Source organism: Astatotilapia calliptera, chromosome 16, assembly GCF_900246225.1.
Source record: "Astatotilapia calliptera chromosome 16, fAstCal1.2, whole genome shotgun sequence".
NCBI lineage: Eukaryota > Metazoa > Chordata > Actinopteri > Cichliformes > Cichlidae > Astatotilapia > Astatotilapia calliptera.
Genome location: NC_039317.1, coordinates 2,804,583 through 2,829,578, shown reverse-complemented (window position 1 = coordinate 2,829,578; position 24,996 = coordinate 2,804,583). Strand labels below are relative to the sequence as shown.

General features: G+C 39.8%; 2 protein-coding genes across 2 annotated transcripts; one reads left to right on the top strand and one right to left on the bottom strand.

The window, feature by feature from the left end:
* Nucleotides 1–967: 967 nt before the first annotated feature.
* Nucleotides 968–2,618, bottom strand: LOC113008084 (uncharacterized). Its single transcript, XM_026145238.1, has 2 exons — nucleotides 2,490–2,618; nucleotides 968–2,288 (listed from the first exon to the last, which is right to left on the bottom strand). Exon 2 carries the CDS (start codon nucleotides 2,205–2,207, stop codon nucleotides 1,407–1,409), a length of 801 nt encoding a protein of 266 aa, XP_026001023.1. The 5' UTR covers nucleotides 2,208–2,288; nucleotides 2,490–2,618; the 3' UTR covers nucleotides 968–1,406.
* A 343-nt stretch (nucleotides 2,619–2,961) lies between these two features.
* LOC113008085 (epithelial-stromal interaction protein 1-like) lies at nucleotides 2,962–23,242 on the top strand. The gene is made up of 11 exons (XM_026145239.1): nucleotides 2,962–3,498; nucleotides 6,839–6,897; nucleotides 6,983–7,066; nucleotides 7,158–7,233; nucleotides 7,477–7,558; nucleotides 10,398–10,471; nucleotides 12,246–12,324; nucleotides 18,637–18,721; nucleotides 18,832–18,904; nucleotides 19,300–19,457; nucleotides 21,899–23,242. The coding sequence occupies exons 1-11, from the start codon at nucleotides 3,338–3,340 to the stop codon at nucleotides 22,042–22,044; spliced, it is 1,077 nt and encodes a 358-aa protein (XP_026001024.1). The 5' UTR covers nucleotides 2,962–3,337; the 3' UTR covers nucleotides 22,045–23,242.
* Nucleotides 23,243–24,996: the final 1,754 nt, after the last annotated feature.

Here is a 24,996-nt window from a genome sequence, read left to right as displayed (position 1 = left end):
TGTGTCATATACATCTAACATTAGAGTTTGTAAAAAAAAAAAAAGCCTATTATGTTCTTAACATATCTGTTAATTCACTCGAAGTTGGCTTTTATTTTGAAATCCGGTTTCCACATCCATTCCCGTAATACTTTGAATACACAGGGAACGTAAAACAAACTGGAGGCTGCTTGACTGCAAGTCTCGAATTGGAGGCTGGCTTGACACAAGTCAGAAACTCGTACAGAACGACCATCTAATTTAAAGGCTCATGCTCAAACATACTCGCACTACAAGGGTACACACACCATGAAATACCTGATCGGGATTACTCCACAAGGTGCAATTTCATTCATTTCTAAGGGGTGGGGGGGCCGTGCATCAGATAAACACATCACAGAGCAATGTGGCATACTTAACAAGCTGTTACCAGGGGATGTAGTTTTGGCTGACAGAGGCTTTGACATCAGAGATGCGGTGGGAATGATGTGTACGGAGGTTAAGATCCCAGCATTTACAAGGGGCTTCTGTCAACTAGATGCCAAGGACATAGAAAATACACGAGCCATTGCACACCTAAGAATCCATGTCGATCGAGTAATTGGCAGTTTGCGCAACAAGTTCAAAATGCTATATACTACCATGACAATCCGTTCTCTTCTTCCATGTGAGGGTGAAGACGTTACCTTCCTTGATAAAATTGTGAGGGTGTGTTGCGTTTTGGTTAGGGTTTGGTTAACATGTGCCCCAGTGTGGTAGTGAAACCAGACACACGAGACTTGTACTTGTTAATTAATATTTGTGAAAACTCTCAGTATGTCTCTGAAGACATAGTACTAGGAAAACCTTTTTTTTATGTGTAATTGTATGAACACACTGACATTACGTTATGTAACCATTTCTGTACCTGTATACTATAATCGACAGTTTATCATCACTTTGAACTCTTTGTTTCATGACGTTATAATAAAAGCCAGATAACGACAAATAACTGCATTTGACTCTTTATTTTACACTTTGACAATTGTTACATGGTAAGTGCTGCAGGTTTGAAATCAATTTATGCATATTTCAATGCACTTATGACAAAAAACTAGACACCAGAAGGAAAAACGTTGTGACCACTCGGGACTGCATTTTGCTTAGAGAAATGTTTTCCTACTAGTTCAGGAAGGCACACCTTCTGAAAGAACTCCTGAGCTTTCTTTAAATGTGATTCCCAGGAGTGCACATCAGGGAAGATGCGTACAACTGCCATGTCTTTTTGTGTCCATACCACGAGGTCACAGTGCTTTGCGTTGGCCACAAAGAACTGTGTTTGCACTTGTGAGTAAAAGTGATGTGTTTTCTTCAAGTTAAGTCCAATTGCTGTCAACTCGAGGCAGAAGTCTTTGTCATGTGCATCCAATCCTTGCTGAATGCTGTATTTAAATGCTGTATTTAAATGGACATTTAATTTCCAGGTACCCCTTCCCACAACATTCACACGTGACATTGTGACACGCTGACATTTTCTGGGTGTAGGCGTGTCGAGCGTCCTGTTCATGCTCCAGTCCCCAAGTTGTTTGCACATTATAGACAGAGTTAACAGGGTAGCAAACACGATTAACCACAGTAATGGCGGATTTTTCTACAGTGGTGGCAAACACAGCGTGCATCATTGAAGCACGCCAAACATACCATTCTGGGCTCTTGTGTTGCAGTCTTGTGCGTACCTCAATAGCTCCTGCATGTTCTTCAGTAACTTTTGCTGCGTTTACGTACTTTTCACAGTGCAGTTGTAGCTCGGTAAGGCCAAGGGACTGTGCACCCGTGTTGTGCAAACACGCCAGAGACAGTGGTAATGTGGATGACTTTACAGTGTGTGATGTGTAGTATTTCTCCAATCCAGACAAACACACTGCTTTATTGTGTTTTTGAAGTGTGTCTAACACTGGTGACAACTCCTCAAACGTAGCAGAAGGAATCTTTCTTTTTGAAGGACTGCTTCTTCTGCCTTTCACCACAGACGGTCCGTTTATATTTTCATCAAGAGTCTTTTTTTGTACTGCTGAAGATGTAAAGTCAATGTTATGGCCAACCTCTGGCTGTATCTTGGTTGTGTTCCCCGGCAAAACCCAGTAGGCTGGTTCATCTGTGACTGTCTTTGTGCCACGGATCCTCACTGTTGCCTCCACTTTAAACAGAAGTGCAGCAACATGGGTGCAGGTCTCAGCAACTCCGGCCATACAGGTGCAGTGTGCGGCTTCGATCTTTCCCGTGGTGCTTACAATTACCCATGGTTCATTCAATCTTTGGGAGTGCAGTACCTGTAACATACAAGGACAAGGTTGATGTAAAGACAATAAATGAAATGAGACAGGGAGGACACAAATTGGCGTTAATAATTTGCCCGATTATCAATGTGTTAATTTGCATCTACTTTACAAGTTCAATGATAAATGTATAACATTAATTATGGTGGGGGGTGGACAATGGCTATTTCACTCGATGCACTCCAGCTGACTTACCTTGGTATGAATGACGATGTACTCAGAGTTTGGCGGCTTGAAAATAGCCAAATCTTGCACCCAGCCGTTTGTAACTTGGATGTGCGCCTCCAGCGACTTGTAATTACGAAACTGGTTCGCTGTGTAAGCGCTTACTCCACAAACAAGATACGTGAAGATATCGGGGTAGGACAGTGGCGGTAAGTCGTCTGGGTCTTTACTCCACTGCCGTATTTCATATGGGTCCAGATTTGCGATGCACACTTTTTTTTCCAAGTACCGCTGCTTCACCTCTGGACGCAATCGGTCTCTATACCATCCGTTTTCTTTTGAGCTGCTTTTAAGCATGTTTCTTGTCGCCGTCGTTCCAACACAGTGAGTTTGTTTTGATTCGTAGACCCCGCGCCGCGCTCCCACAATGCATTGCGGCGTGACGTCAACTCCAAAGCCCATGTTATCGTCCCAGAATGCATTGTGTGCAAAAAAACCATGGCCGCTCTCACGGCTTCAAAATAGTTTTAAACAACGAAGATTTAATGAATGACAAAAAAAAACTGCAGTTATTCTCAAGTATGTTTTTTTATGTAGTGGAGATAATTTGTAACATATTTAGAGTAACTTGTCATAATAGTCGGGGTTCCTTTTAAGAGGTCTTGAGAGGTCTTTTAAAATTCTCCTCTGCCATTTGTCCTCAGCAGATGGCGCTGTTGGTTAAAAAAAATCCTCCCACTCCGCTGTGCCCTCACGTCGCCTGACTACACTTGGAAAAGAAAACTGGGCTTAGAATAGAAACACATTAACTGGTGCCCGCAGACTAACTAGCTTCAGGCAGACATCTTCTCCGAGGTTGTCGGTGTGCAGGTTACACGATGGATTACGACCAAAGATACAAAAGGAACCAGGTAAACCCCGAGGAAAACCAAAACGCCAGACACCCGAGACAGATGACAGATGTGTCTGGACAGGATCAAACACTTCCAAATCCAAATGTTCACGGAAATCCACAAGTGCCAACTGGACAGCCACGGTAGTAAGTACAAAGTTTGTGTTGATAAAACAAAGAACTGAAAACTGAAAAACAAAGCAAAACACACACACACACACACACACACACACACACACATACACAGAGAGAGAGCTCATGTTGTCATTTATAGATCCACAGAGGAGGCTGAATAAACCGCCTCTTATGTGCAAATTTCTTCATTGCCTAACATTTATTCTATTTGTGTTACATTTTATTTACTGGAGTAGATTTCTGTTTTCCTACAGAGCTGACTTTCGCTTTCGTTTCACGGAATCGGAGAGTGAAACGTTGCCTTCAATGTTCGTGGTAAAGCACGGCTTCTATGTATACGAAGAAAGTATCTTTTATAAGCAGTTTTATAAGCATGTTGAGCAAAGTAAACAGGCGTTTTATCAAAGTGCAGTCTGTAAAGATGTCTTGATTTTACTCAAGTAAACAGAAATCACATGAACATTAGAAAGGAAACAGATGATTTTAAAACCATAGCAGTGCAATTTACTTTGTCCCTTCAAAGCAGCATCATATTAGTTTCATTACCACATACTTTTGGATATTCTTAAACTGCTGGTGGTTTTGCTTTTGAGTGGCTTTTTGGCCATACGTAATATTTATCCTTTATTATTTTTTTATGTTTTTTAAGACTTCAGTACAAAATTTCCTCAAATACAGAAATACAAAGAAAACAAGGGAAAAAATGATGGAATGCAAAATGATATCCCTTACATAACTACTGGAAATTTTCACTTGAATCGTTTTCAGCTAAATGTATGCAGTAAGTTTTTAGCTACTGCTGTGTAACCTAGCCTAACCAAACCTCAGACATGAACGAGAGACATAGAAATTAAGTCATGACAGCTCAGATGTTGCCCGGATTAACAAGGTGTTGAGGAATCAGGACACACTGATGAGAAGTGGGCTACTGGAACAAGAAGCCACAGCTGGGCAAGAGATGAAAATAGGGTGCTGTTGGAATGCTACTATGTAAGTTAATCCCAGCAGAAGAGGTTACATGAATAGAATGAGGGGACCTATGGAATCCTCAATACCCAGCATCCAGATTGACAGCGAAACAACTAGTAGCTCAGTGTTACAACATTGGGAAGAAGGAACTGCTCTCGTGGCTAGAAATTGACGAGGTACACCACAGAAATAGAAGGCAGGAAAATAAACCAGCTGTTCTCCACAGAACCATCCAAGGTGTACTCTCTTGCACAAGATCAACAGGACCCTAAGAGCCTTCTTATAGAACTCTAGTGTTGTTCGCCACATCCCCATTAAGGCCAACTTCAAGCCCAAAGCACAAATCACTGTCAAGTCGCGGGATCTAAAAAGTAGATGCGCTCTTCCCACTACTGTTTTGCATAGGCCTGAATCCCTCAGTGAGGTCATTGACGAGACTGGCTACAGATACTGGCTGTATCCCAATTCAGGGTCTGCAGCCTTAAAGGCCGCCTTTTAAGGCTGATTACGTCACAGCGACGTGACGAAGGCTGTCCCAATTCAAAGGCTGCTCGAAATGCGGCCCTGAAATGCGTCCTTCATTTCCCTGAATTTTAAGGATGTGTAGACTTTGTGGCCCAACATATCCCAGAATGCATAGCGCAAAAAACGGCGGAAGAGGGGCGCACGAAGAGTAAACTTTTAAAAGTAAGTACTGAATATTATGTCACTTATTTATGTGCAAATGTTTAATAAAGAAGAACATTAAAACATTCCTGTTGGCCACATGTCAGCAAAGTTATGTGACATTAGCGACGTTTGTACTAACTTGGTTTTAAAGCCTTTACTTTAAAATATACGCCGTTCAATAGTCGACCTTAATCTTACAGAAAATTTGATTATTTTATGGATATTTAAAGTAAGCACTGAGACAAATTTACTAATGCCAACATATTAAAAGAACAATATTTGTCTCTTATATATAACACAGTTATATATACAGTGAAGATTTAAGGTGACAGGAAATATGAATAAATGCAGCTTGAATTTTTACTGCAGCTCAGTATTTGAAACAGTCATTCACTGCTGTAATAACTAATAATGATTGAAATGATAACTTTAATATTGGCCATATTGTATTTATATTAGTTAATACAATATGGCCAATATTACAAAGTAAGATGACTTTAGTCTCATGAACAACATGAGCTAATTGTTATTTACTAGCTAATCTTAAAATGACTGTTCAGTACAGAAATGAAGCCCAATAATCATGATTCCACAGTCCCGTGGTCTCAGCCTCAGATACTTATCAAATCAAAGCTCATGTAGAAACAAACAAACAAATGAACAAAATATTTTTTCCTTCATTTCTGTCAAATAATGCTGTATGAAATGGTTCCAGCTGTTAGTGTCATGGTTGCTAGGCAACCTGGGCAGCGCCACGGAGGCTAGACCGTCCCATTTCAGAAACCTCGCACTTCCGGCCTTAGCGGCCTTTGAGTACGCGGCCCTTGTGGACCGTTAAGGCTGCGTACTTTAAGGCTGCAGACCCTGAATTGGGATACAGCCACTGTCAGCCACCTCCTCTACATGGATGACATCAAGCTGTATGCCAAGAGTTAACGAGATATCGATTCACTGATCCAAACCACCAGGACGACATCGGAATGTCATTCAGATTTGAGAAGTGTGGTCAGATAGTAACATAGAGAGTGAAGGTAGTCAGACTGGAGGTGATCGAACTACCAGAAGGCAACTATGCAGACAGCTACAAATACCTGGGATTCCCACATGCAAATGGGAACCACGAAAAGCAGCTAGGAAGCTGCAACCACCAAGTACCTGCAGAGGGTCAGGCAAGTCCTGAAGGCATCAGCTGAATGGTTAAAAACAAGATCCAGGCTATCAACACCTACATTCTGCCTGTGATCAGGTACCCTGCTGGGATAATAAGGCTGGCCAAAGGAGCCACTGACATTAAGACATCATCACTGTGTTCTGCATAGTGCTCATTACTCTGCAGTATACATTATTATTAGTATTAATAATAATAATTTCTAGACCAGTGTAGCATTGCAAATTGTACCACACTGATGAGAAAAAGATACTCAAACTGTACTTGGATATACCTTATTGACAATATTTTACCTATACTATTTTTTAAATTTTTTTACATTATTTTAATAAAGCTTAAATGAAGTGTATGAATAAACTTAAACTACTGATCAAGTTAAATTAATTTGTTAGCGGAGGTGAAACTGCAACGTTTTCTAAATACTTTCAAAATACCTCATTATAAGTGAACAAAGGAAATATTCGACACCAGAAGCACTCAGTTTTTGTATTGTTCTTCTCCTGCCTTAATACCAACAGTCACACTGTGTCTCTGTCCTTGTTTCAGCTCAGATGGATACACCATTATCCCACCAAATGAATCTAAGCGAAACAAGATGAAAACAAGTAACTATGACACCAATTTGATCTTCATTTATTTGACATTTCTCTCCAAATGTATGAAATGAGAGGTCTGTTGTTGTTGCTGCAGTTGCTCAAAAAGAAGAAGAGGCTCTTAACAGATGGAAAGAAACACAGAGAGTCCCCTCTGTATGTGTGAATCCAGAGAGGCTTGGTAATCTGTCCTTACCCTCTACCTTTACCATTTCTATATTTATCTTCACATCCTCACTTACTGACATTTGGCATTCTGATCTTTTATCCAGGTGGTGATGTCACACTGGCTGAAGTCAGGCAAAAACAGCAAATAAATCATCAATCCATGAAACTGCAGAAGAAAGTACATGCCAAGTTATTCACTCTGGAAAGCATCCATTTATTTTCTGTGGAGCTTTACATATATCTAAATATTACAGCAAATTATTTACACATACCATTTTTGTCTGCTGCCATAAAAAAAACAAAAAACAGACAGTGCATGAAAACATGCCATGTTTGAGATGCAGTAATACATTTCTACTTTAGCTCGCATCCTCTCCTGTTCATCCAAAAATAAAATATTTCATTTCAAATGCTCTTTCTAGATAAAAAGGCTGAGGATGACAAGAGGAAGAGACAGGAAGAGGAGGAAAAGTTGCAGAAGATGAAAGCAATACAGAGGGAGAAGGTAAGCATAAAATCAAAACATCAAGCAGATTATTATCAGATTATTGTTGTAGTCTTTAGTTTACCATGTAAAGGTAACTGTTGCTGAATAATTGAATTAAATCAAGGGTATGTACTAGAGATGGACCGATCCGATATTACGTATCGGTATCGGTTCGATACTGACCTAAATTACTGGATCGGATATCGGAGAGAAATAAAAAAAAAAAATCCATTAAATATCAAAAAAGCACCTCACAAAACTTGCGATATGGCGTAACTCGGCTCATAACCGTAGCACGTCGGAGCAGTATGCATCACGTGATAGAGCGGCTGTGGCGTGTGAGACCTGTTGTCTGGTTGAGCATTCGGAGCCTCGCTACCAAACCGGCATTTCATCTCCGAGGAAGTGATCCCAGAGAGAAGTAAAGCAAGTGTGTAAGTTCATCTCTGAATGTTTGTAAAGCATTCCAGCGTTAAGCTTAACAACAGATATATGGAGCGACTGCCTCTTCTCCCTCTCTCTCCTGCTCCTACTTCAATCATGAAACTGCTTAATGATCAGCTGATCACCTGATTCTGTCGCAGGTCTGTCTCTCTTGTTTGTTTATTGCCCACTTCGCACCAGAAAGAGGAAACCAGCGGCTGAACAACAGCAGCACGTTTAAGCTTGATAAGCTGTTGTTAGAATGTATTTAATATTACTTTCTACTCGAGGATCTTTTTCTACGTAGCTGACGGCTGGTAACTGTGCAGGAGCGGATCTAGCAAAGTTTAGCCAGGGGGGCCGATAGGGCATTAACAGGGAAAAGGGGGCACAAAGACATACTTTTCTTTCTTATTCTCATTTAAAATGTCGAGCTTTTAATAAATAATTATCCAAATCTTACACCCAAAGTTTTAATTTGATGTAAAATGTATAGAAGTCCGTTACTGTATATAGTAACTATTAAGTCTAATATACCCTAGTAAGCTATACTACTTTTTCCTTTGGGAAGGTACCATCTGTGCAGTCTGCAATTCTGTTGAAGAAAGATGTTGAATCTATTTAATTATTCTTGAAAAATAATTTATTTCTGGGCATTTTTTTTTCACACTGCACCAAATTAAAGTTGATTACGTCGATTAAGCATCATGAGGTGGGGGGTGGTTCCCTATTTTTTTTTTTTTTTTTTTGCAGGGAGTTTTAGAACCCTATTAGTTAGGGTGCTTACTCTTTAAAATACCAGAATAGGGAGGATGGAGTAGGTCTAAGTTTATTAGATTGATCAGTATTGCTGAACTATGAAATATTTTGGGTGCAGTGTATTTTTTTGCATACAGGTATAACAGAATAGCTTTAGTGTTTGTTTGTTTTTTAAACTTGAGTTTGAACTTATACAAAATGCAGCAAGATGTTTAAAAAAACAGTTTTGTTGTTTAAAAAACACACTATATCGGATTCATATCGGTATCGGCCGATATCCAAATTTATGCTATCGGTATCGGACATAAAAAAGTGGTATCGTGCCATCTCTAGTATGTACTAATGTCTTGTAGCAAACCATTTGTAATGCTTCAATGCTAAAAACAAAAGATCTGATGGATTTGATTAGAGTGAATACAAGGCTGAGGCCATTGTCTACAGTGGCACTGTATTTCCAGGTTAGCCTAAAACAACAGATGCAAACAGGTAAAACACAACACTGCACATTGTAAACTAGAGCAGGCAGCTAACAGCAAGAACTCGTATTCTTCTACCAAGGCTAATTCCATCCACATGTAAAAACTGATTTCCTGGATCCAATCGTATCACCACCATAGTTATTCACTTCTAATTAAGTCCAAACCCCATTTTTGGTGAAATTCCCATGCAAATCCTACTCACAGACATATAGCTAAATCAATCACATTTCCTCACCAGTGAGCATGACAAGTTACTTTTTATTACTGTTATGTTAGTGCTCAGAAGCTTATAAATCTACCCCATGGAACTAATTTTTCTTCCCTTAGTGAGGAGTAATATCATGCTTACCCTGCAGATGTCAGTAGAGACAAGCATCAACATGAGCTCTAGCGAGAGTTTCTCTCACACACACTTGGCACTAAAGCTATGTGAGAACTAACAGATTAATGGACTTTGGGGTTTTCAGCCCCCAAAGAAAAGCTCTTCACTCAGACGTATTCTACTCAACGTTTGGCCCTGCTGTCTTTCCAATAATGGTGATAGAGTAATGCGGAAGGCTGATTAATGGCAAAGACCAAGCCAGTATTCCACAGATCTTTGTCTGTTGTGCCATGACCTCTGTGACAACATAGAACAGAGTATCGGTAATCCAGCAAATAAATACATACATATAAAACAACATGCTGGGTCACACTACATTTCACCCCTGTCTCTGGACTCTCACCACCACCCTCTTTATCTTAAACAGCACACCATGTCCTATTTTACAGTAAGACCATGGTACGAGAAAATAAAGTCTGTGATGCCAGAAAAAGATCATTAAAATAGACAGTACTAGGAGGGATTTTCACCGATGTGACCAAAAATATTTATCACGATATACATTTGAAAATTTGCGATAACGATATAAATGACACTAGACAAAATACTTTACAACTCCACAACTTTATTAGTGCAAAAAAAACCCCATCAATGTATTTTCACTTAAGCAAGCAGCTGTTTTTTGCATTAAAGTTATATAAAAATTTCCAGTGTTCGTGCCCAACAAGCATGACTAACATGTGTATGCATGAATGTTACAGTCCATATAGCATGCTCTAATGTAATGGCTCCGTTAGTCACTTTGGTTAATGTCACTTGCACATTTGGGGGAAAGCAGGTTCGTGGCACGGCAACTGAGTGTGATGTATTGCAGGCTGAGCGTCTACTGGAGAAGGAGCGGCAGGAAGATCAGAGGAGGAGGGAGGAGTTTGAGCAGGACCGCCTCAGGTTAGCCCTGGATCGGGGTTGCTTGGGTTTCATTGCTGTTGCCTTCTGGTATTGTGTGCAGTGTTGTGTTCTGTCATGCTCTAACATGGATCTCTGTTAGTTATATTCAGCATCAGATGTCACAAGAGCAGGCGGAGTGCTGATATGTGTCTAATTTCCTATATGTGTCCCAGTAAAATATGACTTGTCATTGAGCATTCACCAAAGCAGCAGCTGATCTCAGTGGAATGAGCTGGTAGTTGCATAGATCCTATACAGAAGCCATAAACAGAACCTAATTTTAGTGAGGTAAAACTAAGTCTATGCTTTCGTTCATCTTATTATTAGTCGTAGTATCATTGTTATTATTATGATTATTTATTTGATTTGATTTTAAAAGCAATTTTTTGGTTGTAAGTTGAATTCTTAAATCCTTCTTCACATTAAAGTGCAGGACCATAACTAAATCATCATCAATGCAGCTGTGGTCTTCCCTGAAATTATGTCAGCATGCTGTCAATTCAATAATAAAAGTACAACTACAGTACAGTACAGCCCACCAGGTGGCCCCAGCCAACATTTTGGGAATCACTGCTCTAACCCATTCACTACTAGGTTATATCAATCAATGGTATTCTGCACTCTCAATGGTAGCAACTAAAATCACTTGTCTGGAAGTTGACCCAAAGGTTTATCTTGGGTCCCGCCCACTTCCTGCTGCCATTGGTTATTTGGCCCAAAGTTGCTTGAAGTTTCTGAATGTCATTCCCTTTCTATAGTCTCTGGTTGCCACGGCACTGGAAAACATTTGCATAGTTGATGCAGCTTAAGCGTTGAGCTAGAGAAAAACAACAGCCCTGTCAAATTCCACAAATTACAGTAGTACTTGTGGAGGGTATAATAGAGAAAGTGAAGAAAGTATCAAAATGTTTTTCAGCGTCTCCCAGCACACAAGCACAGACAGAGCATGCTTCTCATAACTACTAAATAAATATAAGCCAGTGGAAACCTTTGGCTTCATACCGGATTTAAACCCCAAAATTGCAGGTGAAAGTTCTGTGCCACCATAGTTTTAATGTAGTGTAATTTTTCTTTTTCTGAAAGGACTCTCTCTCTCAGACATCTTGAATTACAACATGCTGTAAGGTTTGCTCCACATACTTCCTAGCCTGACTTTAATATATATTTTCCTTTCAAAATATGTCTTACAAATTAAAGCCGAGAAAAAACAGAAACATTATTCCGTGCTCTCCAAAAAAAGTCATGAGATTTTATTAAATATAGACAGACTAATGATTCAGAGCGTCTACTGTAACTACAGCCCCTTCATTCCTTTTTGTCTGACCACTTTAAATCCATTACCCCAACAGCCACGATGTTACTGGAATATGATCCCTGGCTGACTCCCAAGGTAATTGCTTGTCAAGTGGCATCCCTGGTTTCCTTACAAGGTAAACAAAAACAGGAGACAGCAGACCAGTGTACAGAACTGAAGAAACAATGATGATATTTAGAAAAGGGGCTAATGGGTAGCAGAGCAGATGCTCTGTGCACAGTCGGGACAGTGTCACACGGGGACAAACAAACGTGGTCAGCCTTTGTCAGACTGTCAGCTTTTCAGGTCTGTGGAGTGTCTGCTGATTAAAATAATACTTAAGGCCTTATTATTTGTGTGTGTGTGTGTGTGTGTGTGTGTGTGTGTGTGTGTGTGTGTGTGTGTGTGTGTGTGTGTGTGTGTGTGTGTGTGACCATGTCTGCTGCACGACAGAAGAAATAAAGTGTTTATCTATTGCAGAACACAGGAGAGGTTTCTTCAGAATTTCGAGAGGAAAGCTTCATCAGCGTCCACCACTGCCATACGCACGTCATCCAGGGTAAGGTGGTGTCCAAATCATATATGTTTTGCTTACTCTGTGCAGCAGTGGGCCTATGCATGCATGTGCTCTATGCATCCTAGGAGTCAGTGCTAACTCTCATATGTGTGGCGTCAGAGAATCTGTGTGGTATTTTACACAAGTAGATCTACATTTGTAGACTGTTTTCTGAGTAAATACCCTTAGGTGCAGAATTTTCATCGTCTGAGGCCACACGGATATTAAACTATATCCCATGTAGGTCGGGTAGGGGTCGGGAGCTTATGTTTATCTACTGGTCATACATGGAGCACACACCGGTACAGTAAGATCACAGATGAGTAAAAGGAAAGAAAATACACCGATAAATATGCCAATGTTTTTGGGGGAGTTTCCTATTATTTTTTTTGTTTTGTATGTATTTTTTATATTCTTGTTACTTGTCAGTATTGTCTTTCTACCTCTTTCAGCCTCTGTTGTTTTTAATGTCTGCTTCCTTTTGTCTTTACTCAGCCTCTCTTTCTCTCTGAATGTTGGTTTTCTTAGAATGGAAGCGGTGGAAGGCTAGGAAAGTTCAAGGGACTTCCCAGAGTTCACACTGAGCAGAGACAGAGACACAACATGACATGACTGCAAGGTTTTCTGCAGAAGACAGAACAGGGTTGTATAACGTGTGCTGGAAGAAGTACACTCAACAAAAATATAAACGCAACACCTTTGTTACTGCTCCCATTCCCCATGGGATGGACGTAGAGACCTAAAATTCATTCCAGATACACAATATAACCATCCCTCCCAAACAGTGGTCACAAATCAGTCCAAATGTGTGGTAGTGGGCACATCTGCTATATTGAGATAATCCATCCCACCTCACAGGTGTGCCACATCAGGATGCTGATCTGACATCATGAGTAGTGCACAGGTGTACCTCAGACTGCCCACAACAAAAGGCCACCCTGGAATGTGCAGTTTTTTGTGCTATTGGGGGTCTGGGGACCCAGAACCGGTCAGTATCTGGTGTGACCACCATTTGCCTCATGCAGTGCAACACATCGTCGCATGGAGTCTATCAGATTGTCAATTGTGGCCTGTGGAATGTTGGTCCACTCCACTTCAATGGCTGTGCGAGGTTGTTGGGATATTCGTGGGAACTGGTACACGCTGTCGTATACGCCGGTCAAGCACATCCCGAACATGCTCAATGGGTGACATGTCCGGTGAGTATGCTGGCCATGCAAGAACTGGGACATTCTCAGCTGCCATCTGCCCTGAACAATGTGAACCATGATTCATCCGTGAAGCGCACACCTCTCCAACGTGCCAGACGCCATCGAATGTGAGCATTTGCCCACACAAGTCTGTTACGGCGACGAGCTGGAGTCAGGTCAAGACCCCGATGAGGACGACGGGCATGCAGTTGAGCGTCCTGAGACGGTTTCTGACAGTTTGTGCAGAAATTGTTTGGTTGTGCAAACCAATTGTTCCAGCAGCTGTCTGGGTGGCTGGTCTCAGACGATCTTGGAGGTGAACCTGCTGGATGTGGAGGTCCTGGGCTGGTGTGGTTACACGAGGTCTGCGGTTGTGAGGCCGGTTGGATGTGCTGCCATATTCTCTGAAACGCCTGTGGAGACGGCTTATGGTTGAGAAATGAACATTCAATGCACGGGCGACAGATCTGGTTGACATTCCTGCTGTCAGCATGCCAGTTGCACGCTCCCTCATTGCTTGTGGCATCTGTGGCATTTTGCTGTGAGACAAAACTGCACATTCCAGGGTGGCCTTTTGTTGTGGGCAGTCTGAGGTACACCTGTGCACTACTCATGATGTCAGATCAGCATCCTGATGTGGCACACCTGTGAGGTGGGATGGATTATATGAATATAGCAGATGTGCCCACTACCACACATTTGGACTGATTTGTGACCACTGTTTGGGAGGGATGGTTATATTGTGTATCTGGAATGAAATTTTAGGTCTCTACGTCCATCCCATGGGGAATGGGAGCAGTAACAAAGGTGTTGCGTTTATATTTTTGTTGAGTGTATGTAGAGGGAAAAATAAAAACCAAAAAAACCTGTTCCTCCCTAACGGATCACTTGTCTTGTCAGTCTAATAATGTGAATGGAAAAGACAATCACTTAAATGGGGGTGTATAAAAATGGCAGATTAAAAAAAACATATTTACTTTGAAACATTGACTCCCCAAGTCGGCATTAGAAGATACAAAATTCAAAACTGAGGTTTAAAAAAGCTAAATTCTGAAATAAATGGTATAAAAAGTAATACATTTTTCACTTATGTATAATTCCGAGTCACTAAGAGAGGATAATTATACCAAAATTGCAAGTGTCCAAAAATTTATTAATTTATAAGACTGATGTAGTGGCTAAAAAAATTGCACAATAATAATGTCAGGTCATAAGATTGCACATCAAACTTTTAATGTAGCATCTGAGTATTGTGAGTAAACAGTAAAACGTGAAACAAATACAAAACAACATGTCAAAACTGTCTTTGTAAGTAAAGATCATTAAGTTAAAAAAATAGTGAAAAAATCCCAAACTTACATAAAAATATAATTTAAATCAATAATTCCATCCATGTATTTTTGAATGAATTCCATCTTTCCTCCATTTATGTGGTTCAAAGTGTACCCCGCCTTTCGCCCGAGTACACGCTGAGCAGGTCACATGTGTGCCGCAAGGCTACTTAATTCAATACAAGATAGAAAAATAAAATTACCTTTCGACCACATAATTCCAAATGGTTAATTATAAAATTATCCCATAATTATTCTACTTTGAAAATGTCCTCAGGCGATCATTTACTCTGGCTATAAATAACTCTAAATACCATTTCTCTTAATCATTGCAGGGGCAATGGCTTATTGTCTTACAACAAGTAGATGCTGTAAGCCTCTGAAAATTCAAGGCTATTTTTAGCTCAGAAAATCTGCTTTTATTGCAGAGTGTTGAAAGCTTCTGTCAGAAAGTAAAACATAGTGCTAATAACATGCGTGCTCTCCACCCGACCTATCAGTGATGTTACACAGGAGAAGAAGCGGGGAAAATGTTTTCTTTTTTTTGTTTGTTTGTTTTTTTTTTAAACAGTTTTTATTCATTATCAAGAAAAGCATAAAACAGAACAAAGCAGACAAAAAAGAAGAAAAAAAACCAAAGGGAATATATTAAAGTCATTATATACCTGTACAAATACACATATGGGGTAAAGAGGAGAGAGAGAAAAAACAAACAAAAAACAAACAAACATATTTTCCGCTCCAATTACCCACAGATTTAGAAAGAGAAAAAGATAAACTCCAAGAGTGAATTGTTGTCCTTTACGCTTACTTCCTATTTAACTGAGAAATCTTAATCGCAACCACACCCCTCAACAGTTGGGACAAATCATTTGGCAAATAAGAAAGCAAAGGGGACCAAACATTGAGAAAGAGACCCTCATTTCCTCCTAAAATAGCAGCAGTTCTTTCATGAGGAATAACTTTGGAAATGTTTTCTTTGTGGGCTTCTCTCACTGTTTTACTTTCTCTCTGCCTCTTTTTGAATCTTGTAGAGCTGATGCAAATCTTTCAACCAGGAAAATTAGTGGTGAGAGAGATTGGGGAAAGGAGACTGTAGGTCAGACCTTGGTGCAGAAAGACACAGAAAGCAGTTCTAGTGACAAAGGAGTCTCTATTTAGGGTGGGATACACACAGAAACAAACAGACAGGATACATAGATGATAATAGATGATTTGGTGCTGTCTGTGACAGTAGGGTCACAGACAGTACCCAAAGCATCACCTCATCCTGGTGTTCTACTTTCTCATCTCACACAACCTTCTCCCATCATATCATGTCATCACCTCTTGTCTTTCCTGCTTTCTCCAATTTTTTCATTGTGTCTCCTACATTTCTCTTCTTTAGTTGTCTGTTTTTACCACTAGTTTCTTTCCTTTCCCTGTCTCATGTCTCATTCCACATCCTTTCCCATCTTCTCTGCTCCTGTGCTCTTGCTATGCTTCCCCCCCCCCTCTCTTTTCTATTCTTTTCTTTTCCCTGCCTTTCCTCTCTCTCTTTCTGGCTGATACTCCCAGGCTTCAGCTCTTTCAGATCGACGTCACAGATTAAGAGATGAAAGCTTGCGGCCACAGAGCAGCAAAAGGCAAACTTCTTCATGTGGTTCTGACCAAGACCCTGGGAGCTGTTGTTCTTTCAGCATTGGCTCCATAAGTCACATTGCCTCCCCCTTCATATCTCTATTTGGTAGGCGGGTGCTTGTGTGTTTGAGTGGGAGATTTGATACTAAGCTTTGATGCAGCAGAGGGCTGACACAGGTGGGCTGTGCTCCCGTCTTCCCTCACTGACCCATTAACTCTCCTGGGAAGAAAAACAGAGTAAAACGAGTGAGATGAATGTGTTGAATCATTTCTTGTCAGTAATTAAGCAAACTCCAGTGTAAACTCCTCAAGTGGTATAGTGGCTGATGTATTTGCTTGGCAAGAAAGGGTGCTGCTTTGATTCTAGCCTTCTTTTAGGGAAGGGCATCCCAGCTGTAAAACTCAGATCTAAATCAAGACTTAACAACACCTTGACTCCTTTTTAGCCATTCTTTTGTAGATGTGCTGCTGTGCTTTGGGGTCCATTGTCCTGTTGCATAACCCAATTTAAAATTATTCTCACATTTGACTCTAAAATACTTGGGTATTCAGAGGAGTTCATGGTTGACCTGCTGCCCAGGTCACGCAGCTACAAAATGAATAATGCTCAAATCATCACCCTCCACCACTGTGCTGGACAGTTTTTATCAGGTGTGTGTGCTGATATGCTATGTTTAGTTTTCTCACAACATGGTGCTGTGCATTGTGGACAAACTCTCTACTTTTGTTTTGTCTGTCTGAAACACATTGTTCTGCAAATCTTGTGGGGCTTTTTTTTTTTCAAAAGCAGCATTGCGAACCAAAAGTGTAGGCAGTAGCAATTCCTTTTTAAAAGAAGGAATTGTTGTAGAATTGTCCACTGACATTTTTTTCCTAATTGGCATTGTGTTAACAAACAGTTGCTTGAGTGTGATTATTAAATAGAAAGCACTTAGATGTAGAAAAAAAGTGTGTATGAGAATAGGTGAATGAGATATGTTGAATAAACAGCATGTCTCATATAAGAGCCAGTTATTTACTTTGGCTAACTATGATCAAATGCACCTAGCTGCGACTTACCCTCCTAATGCCTACGGTAGCAGTAAGTGTGGACTTTCTCACACAATGCTTCTGCATTTTGGCTTAGTTCTAAGGTTGTATTTACCTAATCTTAAAATCTGCCAATGGCCATACTAGCTTTATGATAATCTGATACATTAACCATTAGGATTTAAACAGAGTTTAAATTTCTACACCGTAAAAAAAAAAGTCCTAAAAAAACAGTAATATTCTGGCAGCTGGGGCACCAAAATAATACCATAAAATAACAGCAAAGAACTTTCCCATGAAAATACGGTTATTTCAGTAATGACAATACAGTCTTTTTCAAGTACTTTTAAACATTAAATTAGGAACAATTTAATGTGATTGAACAATGAAATTACCTCTAAACAAGGTCAATGAATGCGGCAATATGAAACATAATACTTAAATGTACAGAAATATACAGTTAACAGTTGGTTTAAATAATAATGGATTGCATTCATATAGCGCTTCATGAGACCCTCAAAGCGCTTTACAATTCCACTTTATAATTCCCCTCTGCCCATCACCAGTAGGTGGTAGGTGAAGAGTCTTGCCCAAGGACACAACGACCGAGCGTGTCTGAGCCGGGGCTCGAACCGGCAACCTTCCGATTACAAGGCGAACTGCCAACTCTTGAGCCACGATCGCCCAAAAAACAATAATAATTATTATTATTTGATGAAAAAAAAAGTTTATACGAATCATTTTATATATTTTTCCATAGCATTACATTGGAATTTAACAGTTAAATCTTTCAAATAACAGACAAATATTTGTGAAATTATGATGCATTTGTGAATGTTTTTAACAATCTAAATATGCACATGTAAAGACAAATACATTTAAAAAACAAGAAAATTATGTTTTATTACATTTACAGTGATTTTACGTTAATTTACATTTGAAATGTAAAATCACTGTCTATTTATGTAAATTTAATGATATTCTAGAAGAACAGTACAAAACTGTAAAATACGCAGTAAACTACTTTTATATTACAATTTTTTTCACAGTGTAGAGAAGGTCTTGCTTATTTCAGCAAGATAACAACAAACCACATTTTGTATGTATTCCAACTGCACAGATCCATTTAAAATGATTTATTACAGCAGAACAACATAGTGGGAGTTGAGAAATTATCCTCACCTCAAAGAGGCACCATGAGGACAGCAGGAGGTGTTGTCAGTGGGAGAGAGGAATGTTTTTTTTTCCAACTGTCAGACCTATGACCTTTACAATAATACAAATTCTTCAGTCTTAGCGGGCGGAAATTTGACATTTTCTTTTTTTCCCTTTTTTTTGTCAGAGCACAGATGTGGAGGGTAAACAGACAAAGGAATCAAGAAATCTGAGAGAAGTGCAGCTGGAACACAAGAGGTATGAAGACCCTTTATATCTTATATCTTATGTAAAGTTAACATAAAAGCACACAATTTGGAAGAAACGGTGCTGAGCCACTTGATGAAAGACTCACTCAATATTAAAAAAATGTTGAAACTAAATACAAACTACCCATGCAAGAATGCTCCCAGTAAGATTAATAGTGTGTTTTTGTTCATTCCTTTTGGAACAAAACCAGTGTAGACTGGCTGGGTTGATGGATGTTAAGTGGCTGCAACTTCCACTATATATTAGTGGGTACAGAAGTTTAAAAAGCTGTCAAACACTTCCCGCTCACTCACATTTGGAGCCTGCAGGCATGTGGAGTTGTAAAATAGAACATTTGCAAGTTTTATGTGAAGCATTTTGTTAAGTTCACTATGCTTTGACAGGGTGAACGCGGTCTTTTTGGACAAGCTTGAAGGTCAAGCCAGAGGAAGCGAGAGAGAGCCAAAATTCGAAAGTACTCAGGAGGCAGAAAGTCAAGCCCCGTTGTCACACCTGAAACCAGATCCAGAACAGAGCTGCTCCGGCTGGACAGAAGAAGCTGGTGAGCTTAGACTGGACCTGTAAATAACGCTCATTGTTCTGTTTCTCATGCCTTTTTTTTTTAGTCTGGCTCAGCACTGGTTAACCAAACCTAAATCGGACATTTGAGAAGACTTGCCCACCTCATCCTTTTTCAGTGGACTCTGACTGCCTGTTTAGTCTATGTTAGGTGTAGGTGCTTTACATGCTTCAAAAATGTAGGTAGGAAACTATGTGTGGTACGTTGTGATACTGTAGCTCCGGGCATTCAAAACCTGCTGAAACTAGTGCTTTTAGTAATGGGGAGCCGTGAATGTGTGTGTGTCTCTATACTGTAAGTGTGAGTAACAAAGTATTTTCCACTTCTGCCTGGCAGTTAGCACGGATGATGCCAAATATCAAACACATTTAAATGTGTGACTTAGCAGACAGGGCACTGAGAGGATCAAAGCTTGACGCACGCAAACTTCTACTGTTTGTTATTACGATTCTGGCAGTCTTCGAGGTAAATTCTCTACTTGCGCTGAAGCAAGGCAAGACTGACAGACTCTTGGCCTGGAGCCAGACAGATGTGCCAAGGGGCAATGCCGCCCTTATACAATTGTTCTGGATTGACACCTGACTGGATACAGATGCAGATATGAATAACTCGTGTTCACAGCAAACAAAAGAAAACAGACTACCTATTGCATTTGAACATGTTCACCAAATGTGCGTTCTTTTTCAAATTATTGTGGTTAAAAACATTTATATTGTTGTATTCCTAATATTTTTAACTATGATATATAGAGAGAAATGTATAATATTTTTAACGTATTTATTAATAAATAATACTCTCTGCAAATAGAAAGTGTACATATAATCTTTTAAAAAGTGAGTTACAACAGTGGGTGTCTGCAGCCCACTGTGAAACACGGTCGAGGCGCTTTCGTTGTTTGGGACTGCTTTTCAGCTAGTGGAGTTATGAACGCAGAAAATCTCATCAGATGGTCACACCCTAACTTTCTTTATTATTTGTTAGAGAATGTTATCCCATACAGAGTAACTATGTGGGATCATAATTTACAAAAAAAAAACCATAATGCTGTAAATAAATGAAATAATTAATTGAGACGTGGAGCTTTGAAACCATAAAGACATCAAGAAAATGTTTGTTGACATAACTCAGGCAACACGGCAGTTTTTCTCATATTACAATCGGACTTCGTAGGGTTTCAGATCAGGAGGCTATGTCCATGTTTTACATACAGTCTATGGACAACGCTGAGCACACGCCCATTTCAATAGTGTCATCTTTATTCAAACCTTCTGTGCCACTTTTCACTCCGTTGAAAGTAGTTTGCCTAGCGGTCCACTGGAGGGCACTCCTGAAACTCTCAGATTGACCTAATGCATGCCCTGTTGACCTCATATTCTGTTTTGAGTTAGACCACAGTGCACAGATGACAAAACTTGAACAAAGGACAAATAAGCTAAGATCTGTATTTGGTGTAATTGCTCTTGACAAAGGAAGGGCTAAGGATGTATTGGAATCTGGTATTGGTAGTAAACAGTGTCTTGTCCTACCACTCAGTTGCTTTTCATTCTTCGCTAATTGCTGTCTGAACACTACCCACCAGCCCTATCTGCCAGCTAGCCCGATGATCATGTCTTTCCACTCTGCCGGAACCTGTTTGGGTGAAGGCCTCTCCTGTCCCTCACTATTTGCCAGCCCCACTCATCAAAGACCATCAACTAAAAAAAAACCCACCGCCTTTTTCTCGACTTCGCCAATGAATGGTTTGGCGAAAGTGTGCTTCTTCTTCGCTCTTGTTTTTATTGCCCAGTCCAATAATTTGTGGTGCAGACTGTGTTTTTACATGCAAATGATTAATTTAGGGAATGTCTGCAACCATTCATTGCTACAGATGGGAATGGAAACCAGCCTCGTGTAAGCTCTTACAATGTCACCATCAATGAGATTTATTAAAGAGAAGATCATTATATAAATTTTTTAGTCATGAATCTGCTATGTTTAACAATGATAATGCCCTATTATTACTGTGATAATCGGCGTCATCATACCCCAGCAGCATCATAATGAACGATGGGGGACTCGAGAGGAATAGTTGCTAAAGTTATCAGACAGGAGAGTCTCTATGCTGCCTGAAAGAAATGACTGTAAACATTGGAATCCCCCTTTCCTTTGTTTGACTATATTATTAACAAAATATCTAAGAAAATCAAGATTTTGGGGATTGGCTCTAGAGCGTTTGGTAACCAATCATGTGTACAAATGTTCTGCAAAACAGATCGTGCTAGCTGAAAAAGAAAATATGAAAACATGGTATGATAAGGCCTCCAGCTATACATGAGAAGGAAAGAAAGTATATTTCAGGACAATCAAGGAGCCCTCTTTCCACAGGGGTCTCAAGAGAACAACAAATTAAACTTTATGTGTATTCTTTCCTGTGTGTTTTCCAGACCCACGGGCTGAGTATGACCAGGCCCTGATGAAGCTCATCAAGAGCTTTCCAAACTGTGACAGAGACTTCCTAGAGGACATCTTTACCCAGTGTAACAGGGATTATGAGGAGGCGTCCACACTACTTATCAGCACACTGAGTTGAACTTCATGTATTATAATTTTTTTCCCCATAAACACAACAATTTACAACAGCTCCTACAGGCATCTAGAGAGAAAAGAGTTAATGAAGGAGCTGTTTGTCCTTAATTTTCTGTTTAACACTGTAGGCCATGGGCCAAATAAGCATGTTTACTCAGGGTGCAGATGGTAGAGAATTGGCAAAGACAAAGTTTATCTACTTTGATGGTAGATCAGTATACAAAGCAGAGCTGACTACAATGCATTAGACTCCTTTGAAAACATACCTACATGATATGTGCTCTATGGGATCTGTTTTTGGTTATGCTATTAATCACTGAGTGTTTGGTGTTGTGTATCTGTCTGCATTCAGTAGTGAGTCATGTTGTGGTTTTGTCTTGACATCGAGTAGAATTGATGCTCGTTTTCACCAGTTTGGTTAAAGGTCATCGCAATGACTCAAAATCTTCAGCTCATATTTGGAGCTCTTGATTAAATCAGTGTGTGCAAATGGAAGAAAGCACTAGCAACATGCATGATGCTTTTTGTTCTGTTTTATAATTAAAGTTGTGTGTAATGTATCTATAGAAAAAAAAAAATTAAGTATGTCATTTTTGACTTTAGAAAATTGTTCTGCCACGTTGTGCCAGTCGGGACAGAAACGTTCTAACAGGCACATACAAAAATGACATTTTTCCAAAGAAGTCCAGTTATTCTTTCTTGAAAACAAGGTTTTTTGTAGAAAGCCTTTTTGTTATTAGTTTCAGTTCAAAGTCAAAGTTGTTTTTAGGGGGCTGCAGGGAAACACTGTTTGGTTGAATGTTCATCACTGTTTATATTCATGTGTTGTAGCCATTTAATCCCTTTGCTTCTCATCACTGTGTTACACAGTGGGCAGTGAGCTGCTGCTGGTGCAGTAAAATTTAACCTCATAACATCAATGAACTGGACAGCACAGGTGGTTATCACCTGGTGGTGGCAACAAAAGAACAAAGGGCGTTGCTCTCAACACGAGGGGCTGAAAATCCCCTTTTACTGAAGCATGAAGTCATGAGGAGTGCTACAGAGTCATCCGGGAAATGTCTTCCCTTTGGAGAACACCAAGAAATCACATATTATTGCAGCAGTTTTACACTTAGTCATAAAGGTGATGCATTTAAATTTCAGTGAAAAATATTTACTGTGTGGTATACCCCTAAATAAACTCATCTATTTAAATCAAAGTCAGTACATTTTCATTTCTGTGTAGACAGATATTACAGTTTTGTATTGTGCATTTCAGTAGTATATCAAAAAAGATCACAGAGACATAGAGCAGAAAGCTGCTCATATTCTAATTTATTTACTGCTAGCAAGTGAGCTAGCAGTCACACATTCCTTTGCTGGTACAATTGTCATAGTAAGAATATCAAATCATGGCAAGGCTCATTGGCTAATGACTTGTTACTGACAAGTCATTAGCCAATGAGCAAGTGTAATATACCATTGATAATCCTCCTTTTTGAAAGGACAGATTTTATTTTTATTCAATATGATTCAAAATAAGTGACCAAGATATAAACTTAACAGCAAAGTGTTTACAGAGGTAAGGAAAGAAGACCTTTTTTTTTGCAACCATAGCTATTGCCCTGTGGATTTCAGGAAGAATGCAAGTTTCAGGCTCTTCTGCACTGGCCTAATTTTTTCCAACCAGGTAGCTATGGTCATGTTTTTTCACTGTCTATGCAAGCAGCTCAAGCAAACAACAGATCCCCAGATCAGTTCAGCAGCAGGTGAGTTCAGATGACCCCATTCAAAGTGAATACGAATTGAGAGTGTTGAAGCCTGAAATGCATCCACGTAAATCCTGCCTAAGCATCATTATATTTGCTTCATTCTCTCCAGGCAGCTCCAGCATTTAAACCACACAGGGTATTTCTAGTTGTGTGAATGCTGCATTGCAGTACGCATATTTATAAATAGAAAGAAATATGCTCTGCCTAAAATGTATTATTTAATTAACAAAACGTTATAATTCACGTGTAGAACCACAAAAAATTGCAACCACTCGATCATATTTTTTATTTAATCCCAAAATCGGTTTTCTACAACAGACTGTGTTAAAGGCTGCTTAGAGGAACAGCTGGATTAAAGGTTTTTTTTTGTTTGAGTGCCGGTTAATTCTGGGTGGGGAATGATGAGGTTAGATCATAATGTGCAGCAGTCACAAATACAGTAAGAGAAAATGTTTTTGGAAAGCCTTGAGGCCTTTTGAGTGTATCACTATCAAGAAAACAGGAAAAATCTTGAAATGAACTGGGTATGTACGTGTCTGTGTGGGTGAGAGGTGGGGAAACACCACTTATATGTTGCTTAATCAATACAGTTCAGTGAACATCTGGGAGCTGATGAGACACTGGTGTGGGAAGGTATCGGGTGATGTCTCCTCAGGCTGTGTGGATCTCTTACGGGACTGTTCGCTCACATCAAATGTAAACAGCAGAGAGCAGATCATAGCAGTACGTTTACAGTTACAGTTATGTTTTCTAGACCAAAACATAAAATAGATGGATGTGGAATGATTTGTTTTACTTTGGAAAGTAATAAATCAGTCAACCTGCTGCTTGGAAAAGAAACTGGATGTTTTTTTCTGAGTTGCAGGGTCGTGCACTTTATGATATCATATATAGGGAAACATTGGGTATTGGGCAATCTTTGTGTCTGCTGCAATGAATTAATGTCTGTGTAAGACTGGCCTCTTGAGAAAGAAAAAAAAAGGCAGCGGCATTAGTCATTCGTTCAGACAGCTGAAAACAACTGTGTCTATATTCAGTGCCAAAGCAGAAGGTAGCGTGACTTTTATATTAGAGAAGGGTGCTTGGATGAATGGATGGGCACGCAGAGTGCATGACTTCAGCTCCAAAGACATGTCAGGTTGGTTCACACTTTTGACAAATATCACGGGAAACACCAAAGCAAAACAGAAAGTTAATTAGGG